Source organism: Xiphophorus couchianus, chromosome 4, assembly GCF_001444195.1.
Source record: "Xiphophorus couchianus chromosome 4, X_couchianus-1.0, whole genome shotgun sequence".
Lineage (NCBI taxonomy): Eukaryota > Metazoa > Chordata > Actinopteri > Cyprinodontiformes > Poeciliidae > Xiphophorus > Xiphophorus couchianus.
In genome coordinates this window covers 20,847,661-20,859,288 of record NC_040231.1, presented here as the reverse complement: position 1 = coordinate 20,859,288, position 11,628 = coordinate 20,847,661, and the positions used below count along the sequence as shown (strand labels likewise).

The 11,628-nt window shown below is 36.4% G+C and overlaps 1 protein-coding gene across 1 annotated transcript; it reads left to right on the top strand.

Moving 5' to 3' along the window:
• Positions 1–2,390: 2,390 nt before the first annotated feature.
• On the top strand, positions 2,391–7,356 carry nae1 (nedd8 activating enzyme E1 subunit 1). The gene is made up of 20 exons (XM_028016019.1): positions 2,391–2,522; positions 2,900–3,003; positions 3,086–3,146; positions 3,235–3,265; positions 3,433–3,504; positions 3,722–3,801; positions 3,963–4,072; positions 4,250–4,359; positions 4,460–4,522; positions 4,605–4,668; positions 4,775–4,866; positions 4,968–5,024; positions 5,150–5,283; positions 5,397–5,472; positions 5,820–5,859; positions 6,194–6,280; positions 6,397–6,489; positions 6,585–6,699; positions 6,782–6,831; positions 6,934–7,356. Exons 1-20 carry the CDS (start codon positions 2,473–2,475, stop codon positions 7,041–7,043), a joined length of 1,599 nt encoding a protein of 532 aa, XP_027871820.1. The 5' UTR covers positions 2,391–2,472; the 3' UTR covers positions 7,044–7,356.
• The last annotated feature ends 4,272 nt before the right edge of the window (positions 7,357–11,628 follow it).

The window sequence follows — 11,628 nt, the reverse complement described above, 5'->3', positions numbered from 1 at the left end:
GTGCAGCTATTGATGAAGTTTATTAAGGGGGACGGACAATTACTCCCGGTGAGACACGCCCCCTCCCGACCTCAAAAACAAATCAATCAGTAATTTATCCATTTATGGACAGACGTAGAGATTATAATTCAAGAAAGCTTGACAATTTTTATATAAATGTATCATGATTATTGTGGAAAATGTAATGAACCCTGAAATAATAGGCTGCTTCTTTCTTTTTGTGTACTGTCAGTTATTTGATAGGAAAAGTAGAAAACAAATAAGATGAAAAACAGCTTTTCTGGGTTACAGGATTTCTTCCTGGAAGGGCTTTAAGAAGGCTGAAAGGACAAAAGTAAATAGAAACAAATCAATTTTAGAAGTATTAAAGTTTGATTTTAAGTAAAACACGAATAAAGATTTGCTGCTAAGTTAAAATTTGCTGCAAATAATAACTTTAAAAATTAAAACTTTGGGGTTGTTTTTGCTCGTTATGTTCTATAAATGTTGTCACTAGTATGATGTGCTCACATAATCAATATGTGAGCACATCAATTACTTGTCAGCATATAGCGAAGTTCGAATTGCTCAACACATCCAGGGCCCATGAAGGGACCCTTTACAAAAGTTGTCATCTTTGAAGCAGTTGGTATTATGAAGTAAATATTGCAATCTTTTGAAAATCGTACATCAAACCAATTTTCTATCAATGCATTTGCGCCATATAGGCTATTTAAATTCTGACCCGAAATCAATGCCTATTATTAAGATGTTACTTTTTGTCAAGTTAAAATGTTAGACCACTTTCATTTGTCAATTTCCCTATTTTAAATATTCTCACGTTGAATTAAAATATATTTTCGAACAAAATGCAAGACATTTTAATTGAAAGGAAAAGACAGTTATCAAACTGAAAAAAATCTACAGTAATTACATCAAAACTTTAAACTACAGTACGGAGCCCTCTAGGGGACATGGGAATTTTTTTTTTCTTTTGCGTTCCCTCGCAAAACTTTTGCGTTCCCTTGCAATACTGTACTGATCCCGATCAGTTATGCGGCATAATTGAATACTATAAGCCTTTCTTACGGTGGTCAAACAGTTAATAATAATAAGTTTTAATAACTGAGGCTCTGTAAGAGCCACATGAATGAAATAAGTAATTATTGATATGACAGGAGCACGCGACTTTGACACTTGGGTGGTGGGTGTGTCGATGTGGGCGTGGCTGTCATCAAGGATGAATGGGAAGGTTACTGGACTGCTGGCTTTGTGTGTATGAGGAAACGGATGAGCGGGGTGGTCAGTCTTTGCAAAGTTTGGAGCATGATAATCAAAATGGATTAAATCCATAATTCTGACATAACAAAGAAATGGTTTGGAGTTTGGACAGATGAGATTCCCCGAGTTAACCTATTGCGGCCCTTTACCATAATTAGTTTGTCCTGTTTTTAATAATAAAACGTGTTTATTATTATTAAGTCTTTAGTGCAAAAAAACTGATTAAAAGTCGATTTATTCACTGCATGTTTATGTCTGCTAAGGTTGAGATGGAACTGAACATGAAAACGGCCCTTGAAACCATTCAGTCAACCAGCACAACAAAGACACAATTAAAACTGTCAGATAACTTATTACCCCGCGATAATAACTCAGAAATAGTCCAAATTAGGATGTATTTGTTCTTATTTCTTTCCTACTTACGGAAAGTTTCTGTTTATATCATAGGTTTGTGGTGCCTTTCTATCCTAAAGAAAGATATAAAACTTCAGATATTTCACAAAGAGATATTAACATTCATGAAAAACCTCACATAATCGTGTATTAAAGCAGAAAGTACGGCGGCCACCGTAAGAAAGGTTTACAGTATTCAATTATCCCATATAACTAATCAGTACAGTATTGCGAGGGAACGCAAAAGAAAAAAAAATGCCCATGTTCCCTAGAGGGCTCCGTACGTATAAACGCATGTGTACCAGTTGGTATTTCATTCAAAATGTAGGAGGGAAAGAAAAGAAGTTAAAATATAATCAGAATCGAGTAGGAAGTTGGACATATTGGCCACCTAATTGTTAAAAAAAAAAACCCTAAGCTTTAAAACGTCCCTGGATTCACCACAAAATCGCACAGAATTTTATAAAGCATATTTTATACACTTTTGTGCAATATTTATTTGTCTAGGATTTGATGCTTTCCACAACATGTACTCGTCTTTCAACCTTCACCTAACCCAAGTTAAAATAAAATACATTCCAAAATAAATAAATATATATATATATATATATATATATATATATATATATATATATATATATATATATATATATATATATATATATCTATAAAAATATAAATGAATTATTTCTAAAGTTATTTCCAGTATTTCTTTTGTCGAAAGTGCGCAAGCGGATCATCGCTCCGCCACATTCGTGTCGAATCTGACGTCGCGGAAGTAAAACTAGAGCCATCAACGTAAGTCATTTTAAAGCTATCATGGCAGCCACCAAAGGCTCCAAAGAGCAAAAATACGACAGACAGCTGCGGTAAGTTTTATAAGCTTCTTGGTATTTACTAAGAAACAGGGCTTTGTGTAGGTACATGTCATGGATAGTTATTCTCGGAGGTATCAGAACACGTAGTTAGACAAGCTGAGGTCCCGCGTTAGCATTAGCTTGCTTTGCTTTAAGATTAATGGGATAAATATCGGTTTTGACTTTGGTTTCAATCAGAGGAAACAGCATTTCTTCTACCATTTGTTTCCGCGTTCCAACCTCCAAATACTGATCTAATGGCTTAAAATAAATATGAATAGAATAAGAGATGATGTCACAGTTGTTTTTGCAAGGTGTATCGGCTGGACATGATTGGTGTTATTCAGTAAAATGAAATCACATGTCCTTGTTGTGTTTTCCACCATCAGTCTGTGGGGTGACCATGGACAGGAAGCTCTGGAGAACGCTCATGTATGTCTCATCAATGCCACAGCCACTGGAACGGAGATCCTGAAGAATTTGGTGCTACCAGGTAAGCAGATTATGTTTGTGATGGGTGCTGCTAATGGAGACAAAAACAGTTGTCTGATTGGGTGAAATTATATGTTTGACAGGGATTGGAGCTTTCACCATTGTAGATGGACATACAGTTGCTGGGGAAGATGTAGGAAATAAGTAAGAGTTTATTATTATTAACAGCTGAGCTGAAATGTCTAATTACAGATACAGTTTAAATAACTATCTTTGTTATTTTGTCTTGCAGCTTTTTCCTTAGCAGCAACAGCATTGGAAAGGTTGGCATACATGGAATTTTTCCGATTGAAGTTCTTGTTGTCACAGTTTCTACAAATTGTCTGTGTATCTCTGCACGTATTCATGCTTATGCGTCAGGTCGTAATGTTATGGTTAATGGGGAAAAATTAAGTGAAGTTTGACGCTGAGTGGTGTTTTGGTGTTGCAGAATAGAGCACAAGCTGCCACCGAGCTACTACAAGAGTTGAACAGCGACGTGTCGGGAAACTTTGTCGAGGAGGTTTGAATTCCTTTCATTTTGACAACTTCCAAAAACTTAAAATGTGAAATTCGGAAAGGAACAATGTATTTAGATTGTTGATGTTGCAAAACTGCAGACATGTTTTGGAAGAATATTTTTACATGGACGAAAGAGCAAGATTATGATAAAAGATTTAAAAATATGCTGTGTATATATAATAATATATTACTCTTGCTTGGGTTTTCTATTCCTACAGAGCCCAGACAAGCTTCTGGACAATGATCCGGAGTTTTTTCACAGATTTACAATAGTCATTGGAGTCCAGTTGCCAGAAAGGTAAAAGATGTTATCCAGCTAGTTGGGCAAAAGAGCCTGAGTGGCATGTTTTTTTTGTTTTTTGCCTGTCTTCCAACTCTCATTTTCTCTCTCTCTCTCTCTCTCTCTCTTTCTCTCTCTCTCTCTTTCTCTATCTATCTCTGTTTCTAACCCATCAACAGCACATGTTTAAGGCTCGGCTCAGTTCTGTGGAGTGCCTCTGTACCTTATCTAGTTTGTAAAACCTATGGCCTGATAGGCTACATGAGGCTAGTAGTGCAGGAGCACACAGGTAAGAGACTGGGTTCGTTATCTTAGAACTTTCTGTTATGTCACATTAACAATCAATAAGAATATTTTGATTAATGATGCTACATTAACATCTTACTTGTGCACATATACATGATCATGTGTGTAGTTAATTTGCTTCTGTATTTATAAACTATGACTTTGCTGCCTCTCTTTTTAGTCATTGAATCTCATCCAGACAACGCATTGGAGGATCTCAGATTAGATCAACCTTTTGATGAGTTTAAGAACCACATAAACTCCTATGACCTCACAAGCATGGAAAAGAAGGTGTTGATTTGAAGTTAGCTTTCATATTAAGAGCCCTTTAAGTTATTTTTGTTCTTTTTATAACCATCAATTGCCCCTTTTCTCTCTGTTTTATTTGTAGGATCACAGTCACACCCCATGGATTATCATTGTAGCTAAATATCTGGATCGATGGCTCAGTGAGGTGTGGAACTTGGTTCTGTTATCTTTTCCTGGAGGCTCAGTCTTTATTTTGTCTGATACGCTTGTGGTGTTTGTGGTTGCAGCATGATGGTCAGCCACCAAAAAATTACAAGGAGAAGGAATCCTTCAGACAAATGATTCGGGAAGGTATCTGCGGACCCCTGGATTGTTTTTGTTGCCTGTTAGTCAACTGACTGAGATTTATACTTGTTTAATAAGATTTATTCTTTATTTATTTTTGTTCACATTTTAGGGATCTTGAAGAATCTGAACGGTGTTCCAGAAGATGAAGAAAACTTCGATGAAGCTATTAAGAATGTCAACACTGCGTTAAATCCAACAAAGGTGTCAGATCCTTCTATTTCTTCTATTCTATTTTCTTCTATTTAGTAGATCCAATCGGTAATTGGATCTACTTTATTTCATAGTATCTCTGGTTTCTGCAGATTCCAAGTGCTGTTGAAGATCTCTTCAGTAGTGGACAATGTAACATCACAGCACAGGTTTTGTTTTTGTTTGTTTGTTTGTTTGTATCTCTGTAAATGCAAGCATTGTTAAAGGGCACAACAAATATATGTTTACATTACAACTGATCTGCATTTTAATTTGTTTCTTCCTGTGTGTTTAGTCTCCATCCTTCTGGGTGATGCTGCGAGCTGTGAAAGAGTTTGTTCACAGTGAAGGCAGTGGAAACCTTCCTGTACGAGGCACCATCCCAGACATGATAGCAGACTCTCAGAAGTTTATCAATCTCCAAAACATGTAAGTTGTGGAACATTTGGACTCCAGCTGTGAGAAAGGACTTACTGATCATGACTCAAGTTTTGAAAAGTGGCTAAACTTTAATTTATTTTATTTTGTTTATTTTACCTCAGTTACAGGGAAAAGGCCCTGCAGGATTCAGCAGCTGTTGCTAAGCATGTTGAAAGTCTACTACAGTCTGTTGGAAAGGTCAGTCATAAGTCCAAACTGTGCAGGATTATTGTGTTTAACCTTAAGGATTAAAACAAATGGACATGCATTAGCGTGTCTGTGAAGGTTTCAATAATCTTTATGCTGTTCCTTTTATCAAATGCTAACTATTGGTACATCAGAAATGTTGTGTAGGAACATGTTTCCTGCAAGTACTTAACTAAACAGTTATCTTCATGTGTCAAATACATGTGTAAGCCTTATATATTAATCCAAACAGTCTTAGTCACAATTTCAATTTATGTGGATCATATTTTATTTTAAAATATTTGCTTCATTTGGGACAAAACATTGTTGGCTGCTGTTTTTTCCCTCTTTTTTAACAGCCAGCAGAGAGCATTTCTGAAAGAGACATCAAGCTGTTCTGTAAGTACTCTGTACTCAGCATTTGAAATAAAGTATATTTTCTCTGCTCATATTAATGCAGCCTTCAGCAACTTTAGTAGATCCAATTATGGTACTAATAATATTCTTTACAGTTAACAGTCGCACTGAGAACATTTAAAAAAAATTTTTTTTTAATTCTGATCAGTTTCTTTTGCAATTTACTTGATGTCTTTTTGTCGCGTTAGCTCTTTCTGGTTATCTGAAATTATCTGCACTCAATTGAGTCCAGATCAGTCAAAATAGTTTAGTTGTGACTGCTGCACCTGCAGGAAACATAGTTTTCTAACTGGAGGCATTTGTTTTTGGTGCGTAGGTAAAAATGCAGCCTTCCTTCGTGTTGTGTGCTGCCGGTCTTTGGCTGAAGAATATCACGTGGATTCAGTAAATAAGGATGAAATAAGTAAGTCTGAGAGAAATGTATTGTTTATATAGTTTGTGTTGAAGCTGTTTCTTGAACCTTTTTCTTCACTAGTAAAGTGAAAGTAAATGATTGTAAATATCAAAATCTTTTCTCAGCTTCTTGCATGGACAGTCCAGACAGCGAGATGGTCTTCTACCTCATGCTTCGCGCTGTTGATCGCTTCTATCAGCTGCACTCTCGCTACCCAGGTATGAAACGTATTCATTTTTCTATTTTTGAAACGTTACAACATTTTGTCTCCTTTTTCATTTCTATGTTTTGTTTTATTTTTTCCTTATGAAAGGAGTGTATAACTACCAGGTGGAGGAAGACATCAGCAAGTTGAAGCTGTGTGTGAACAGCCTGCTGCAAGAGTACAACCTCAATGTCAACATAAAAGATGACTACATTCATGAGTTGTAAGTGCTAATCACTGCTTGACTGGCTGCTCAAAGTAGCTGTCTGAGCTGACACTAATTAGTCATAATTTAACCCCTGCAGTTGTCGATACGGTGCAGCGGAGCCACACACAGTTTCCGCATTCTTAGGAGGTAAATTCTTCCCCAAAGCATTTACAAATCATATCCCTATAACCAATATAGTTGAACTCCTCTGTGATGTCAGCTAACATATTTTGTCATTGTTCTGTATAGGATCAGCTGCTCAGGAGGCAATCAAGATCATCAGCCACCAATTTGTGCCCTTCAACAACACTTTCATTTATAACGCCATGTCACAGACCTCTGCAACATATCAGCTATGAATACAGTCGGTATCTTTGCTAACGGAGACATCTGCAACAGTGGCAGAAAGGATGAACTTATCGTAAAAATGATTTCCATCCTTCTTGTAAGGAAGAAGATCATGAAGATGTTTTTCCTAACACCCCTCTTCACTGCCTTTCTGTCCTGGAGAGATATAAACAAGCCTGATAGCGACACTTCGTTAGTTTTTTCACCTTTGTTAATACATTACAGTCTCTGCAGCACTTTGTATGCTTTCATCCCAGCTGTTTGTCATTGTGTTTGGAGCAACATCTGTAAACACATGTCTTGCTGTAAAAGATTCCGACAGTTCTTGAGTGTTGTTTGTCTTCAGTACAAATGTTGTCCCCAGCTGGTCTGCTGCTTTTATGCGAGATAAATGACATGTTTTGTCTAAGTTTTTTTATTCAATGATTTCAAAATAGTCTAGTGAAAAGCTTCACTCAACCAGCTCTACATATGCAGAATCCTTACATACCTTATACAATATGCTTCACAGAGATCAGAATGAAAGGAACAAGACTAAAAATACCAGGAAATGCTGAAGTAAATATAATAGACAACTAGAATGAAATGTCTTAACAGTGGGAAAAAAAACTGTAAAGTACTGAAAAATGATCTTCAAAAGACAAATGTAAAACATTAAATTACATTTATGGTCAAATCTAATTGTAAAACTACAGCTATTTTAAGCATTAGGTTCAAATATACTACAATATAAGTATTGAACAATAAAGACAGTTTTTTTTTTTACTGACTTAGAGATTTTTATAAATGAGGCGGAGGAAGTAGTATGTATTTTCCAGTAACTGTTTTCATATATAAAAATGCTGTATATCAAACATAGCTTAAAAGAAATTTGATTACTTAAAATTGGCCTCTGTCTCTAGTTCGGCTGGAGACTGCAGCGCTGAAGTGTAGCCATGTGGAAAAAGGCGGCACTTTGTGAGAGTAAGCTACAGTAGGTACTCTGTCCGAATGGCTACCACGGAAAATTTAATGACTTCTCAAACATGCATGACGGAATACTCCAAGTATGTATTTTAATAAGGGAATAGCATTATAGAGTAACATAAAACTCAAAAGAGTCTATTTTACATAACGCTCCCCTTTAATAGCGATCTACTGTTAGGGTTGCTGAGTTATATTGGTGTTAAACACAAGGGGGCGCTCTTTTACCACTTTGGTGTCAGAGTGGATTCCAAAGTTTAACAATCCTGACCAGAAAGCATCAAGTTCTGATGTAATAAAGCGACAGAAACTTGATATGTTGATAAACATACTTTTAAAAATATTTTTTGAATAAATTTTGTGAAATGAAGAGCGTTGTGGTATTTCATACGGAGAAAAAGAATATCTCCAGAAGTCTATTAGATGGAAATTGTTTTTTTCTATTACTTTTTTGTCAATAGAAATACGGCCTCAGAGGACCTCCATTCAAATGCCTATCTGCCGGAGATTTTCTAATAACTACGTCCGCTGTTCTGTCAGGCCGTAGGGGATCAAGCTGGAGGCCAGAATGTACTCTGGCAATTTCCTAAATCTAAGATTTTGTCCTCTGCCCCCAAAAAGATGATTGTGTCTCTATCCATCTATCTGCTTCCTCTGAGGATTACCACATAGCAGTGCCAGGTTCATCAGCCCAAAACTGAATCTCTTGCTTCTTTTAAAGTTAAAACGTTGCATATAGCTGTCTTTTATCCAAAGTGCCGCACATTGACGGTTTTTACATCACTTGTCCTAGTTCAGAGTTTTTACAGGCTTTGAGACACAGAAATTCAAGTTTTTATATAATTTCTTCCCTCAAAAATGTAAAGGGTAGGAACTAAAATGTTAGCATCTCAGTTTAATTTCCATGTGTAACCTTGCCATTTTCAATCAGTCTTGGCTTCAGATGCTGCTCTGTATTTGCTTTACACTGAGAGTCCTGTGAGGTGTTTGCTCGCTTCCTTGTGACCCAACACCCACACTCTTCTACAGATGGTTGCCGATAAGAGATAACGCTGAAAGAAACAGCCCAAAGGGACCTTTTTCACATGCAACATATCTGGGGCTCTTCTTTTTGATCACTTTTTTCCCTCTTTCTTTCGAGGTTTTTATTGAAAACAAAGCCAAGCACTATATAAAAGAAAACCATGTTTTTCCCTTCAGAGGAAAAAAAATTAATACAAAATTGTTCATTGTTTCATTTTTGTCTCAGCATAGAAAAAGTGAATATAAGTTCATAAGCAATACGCTTTCACAAGTCACATATACAACTGTTGGAAAATTGATTGATTTTGGATTTAGAATAATTAAATTAACATCCAAATCAACCCCTGAATTAAAAATAAATCACTTAAAGAGAATCTAAATGAAATATGCTTTACTTTGTTAATTTTTAACTCCATGTACAAAAAAGCTAATCCATTACAGTTTTTCAGCATAGTTTACAAACCACTTTATATGCAGTTTAGTGGAAAATATATCTAATATATTACATATTTTTAGTTATTCTGCACATTAAAATTGATAGTTTTTTTATTCTCAATTTCTTACAGTAACCTGCAAACATTGTTTTAATGTTTATGGAAAAATTGTTAGTTTTAGTCTAGTGCAGGGTTTAAAAAAAGAGCATATGACAACATTAAGAAATGCCTTAAGGTATCTATTTCTTCTCTTTTCAGATGGCTCATGGTTTCTTAGCATTTGCTTCTCATTATCCACTGACTACTAAGGAAGTCTAAAGTTTCTTGTGATTATGTACGGCCCCATTGAGGATTTCATTTTGTTGCATATTTCTATATGTGCTATCCTGTACATATAAATATGTTCCAGCTGATCTTTGTACGTTTAACCCTGTGGCTATCACATGACTGCAGGAGAGACAGCATGGTCTGCATCATGATAACTGGAAATTTAAAAAGTTAAAGAGTGACGGTTCATTGTGCCTGGAGCAAGTATGAAGACTAACAATGCTGCTGGACTTTTGGCAAACACTAGCAGAGTCTGAAACCAGGATGTCAGCAGTAGATCTTTTGGGCCGTGTGGATTTGGATTTCCTCCCACAAAGGCCCTGAGATCCCATCAGATTTTGTATGTGGAGAACTGGTCTGTTTTAGCCTTTCCCAAGCGCTTTCTGTTTCCTATTGTGCTCCTACAGTGAACCTCCTTATGCAGGAGTTTTGCAAAGTATGAGCTTACATTTATCCTTATTTTCACTTTGAATTGTTACACTGCTTTCACTTTAAACATTGCTATCTACTTGGGGGTGGGAGGGAATCATGTGGGCTTGGAAATATTCTGTTAGTGACCCAGATATCTTCTGCTTCTGTCGGGCTTCTGCACCTCACACTTTAGCTGTTTCCATTTGGATGGACGGTTTCTTTGCTCTCCCTTGGATTAACTTTGACTGCTAACACTTTAATGGGTTTCCATGCTTAATCACAATTATTATAATTTTAACATTAGCCCAAATAATTGTGTCACAATTATTTTCATAAACAAGCAACCTTTCCTAAAACAAGTGGAGAAATTAGAAACGGTGCATGGTTTATAGAAGCCCCAGCCATCACTTAGTGCATGGGATGCTTTATCTTCAGCTGCGTCAAACACCCAAGAATAGATGTTGTAAGAAGAGGAAGGCCATTAAGGACAAAATCAATCAGTAAATCAAATGTATCGCCTGCACAAGAGTCATAATTTCAATATCACTTTTGCTGGAAGCTTCTAGCAATAAAGAGAGAGAAACTGGGTGGAAACAACTGGATGAGTTGGCATAGGTAGACGGAAGAACGTGCACAGTAAAGGTGGCAGATTGATGATGATATTTCCCAAGGACGAGGTTGTATCTCTTCTTGTCATACCCTGTTACTGCAAAGAAGATTGCATTTTACATTATGGAGCAAGAGAGGTCAGAATGACTGAAGGGGAGAAAGAGAGAGAGTTCGATATCTTCTCAGTGGGAACCTTTTACCTGGCCAGGATCCAAAGAGGCCCAGTTTAAATTAAAACCAGACTGGATTATAACAGAATAAAGCCGAGTATTCCTTGTGTTTTTACAGGGAGACAGCAGGAGGCCGGCATGTCTAAAACCCCTCAGGGTCTGCCAAGGGCCTCTTCAGTCCTACTACAAGCATATGGAGCTATTACAGCAGCATAAAGTGGAACACCTGTGCTTTCAAAGGTTATTATGCCTATGCTTCAAAAATAACAGTTGTTTAGCAATTAAACCTTTTTTTTAAATTCTGGTTTAAGGTAGAACGTGTACAACACTGAAATATGCTTCACTTTTGACAATAATGTAATTGTACTTCTTAAGGACTGAGACTATGGGTTAGGGTATATTGAATAGAATGACCAATAAGCAGGACTATTTCAAATAATTAAGTACTGAAAAAGGATCATGGAGTATGTATTTTCTTTGCATATATTTTATAGCACAATCAAGTAATTCTGTTACCTGGAGTTGTTATGAAAATGCTATCGTAACTTAAAAGACATATGACTTCATAGCTATCTGATGCCTTGTAATTTGCCTCTGTCTCTTTAAGAAGCTTCTACTCTTTCTGACACTCCCCCTTCTGGACATTATGACAGCTTTTC

Bases quoted from the DNA above. Each gene is read 5' to 3' on its own strand.
- nae1 (XM_028016019.1), top strand. From the start codon at position 2,473: ATGGCAGCCACCAAAGGCTCCAAAGAGCAAAAATACGACAGACAGCTG. The intron at 4,669-4,774 runs GTATCTGCGGAC...TTCACATTTTAG, and splicing joins CAGACAAATGATTCGGGAAG to GGATCTTGAAGAATCTGAAC. The intron at 6,490-6,584 runs GTATGAAACGTA...TCCTTATGAAAG, and splicing joins GCTGCACTCTCGCTACCCAG to GAGTGTATAACTACCAGGTG.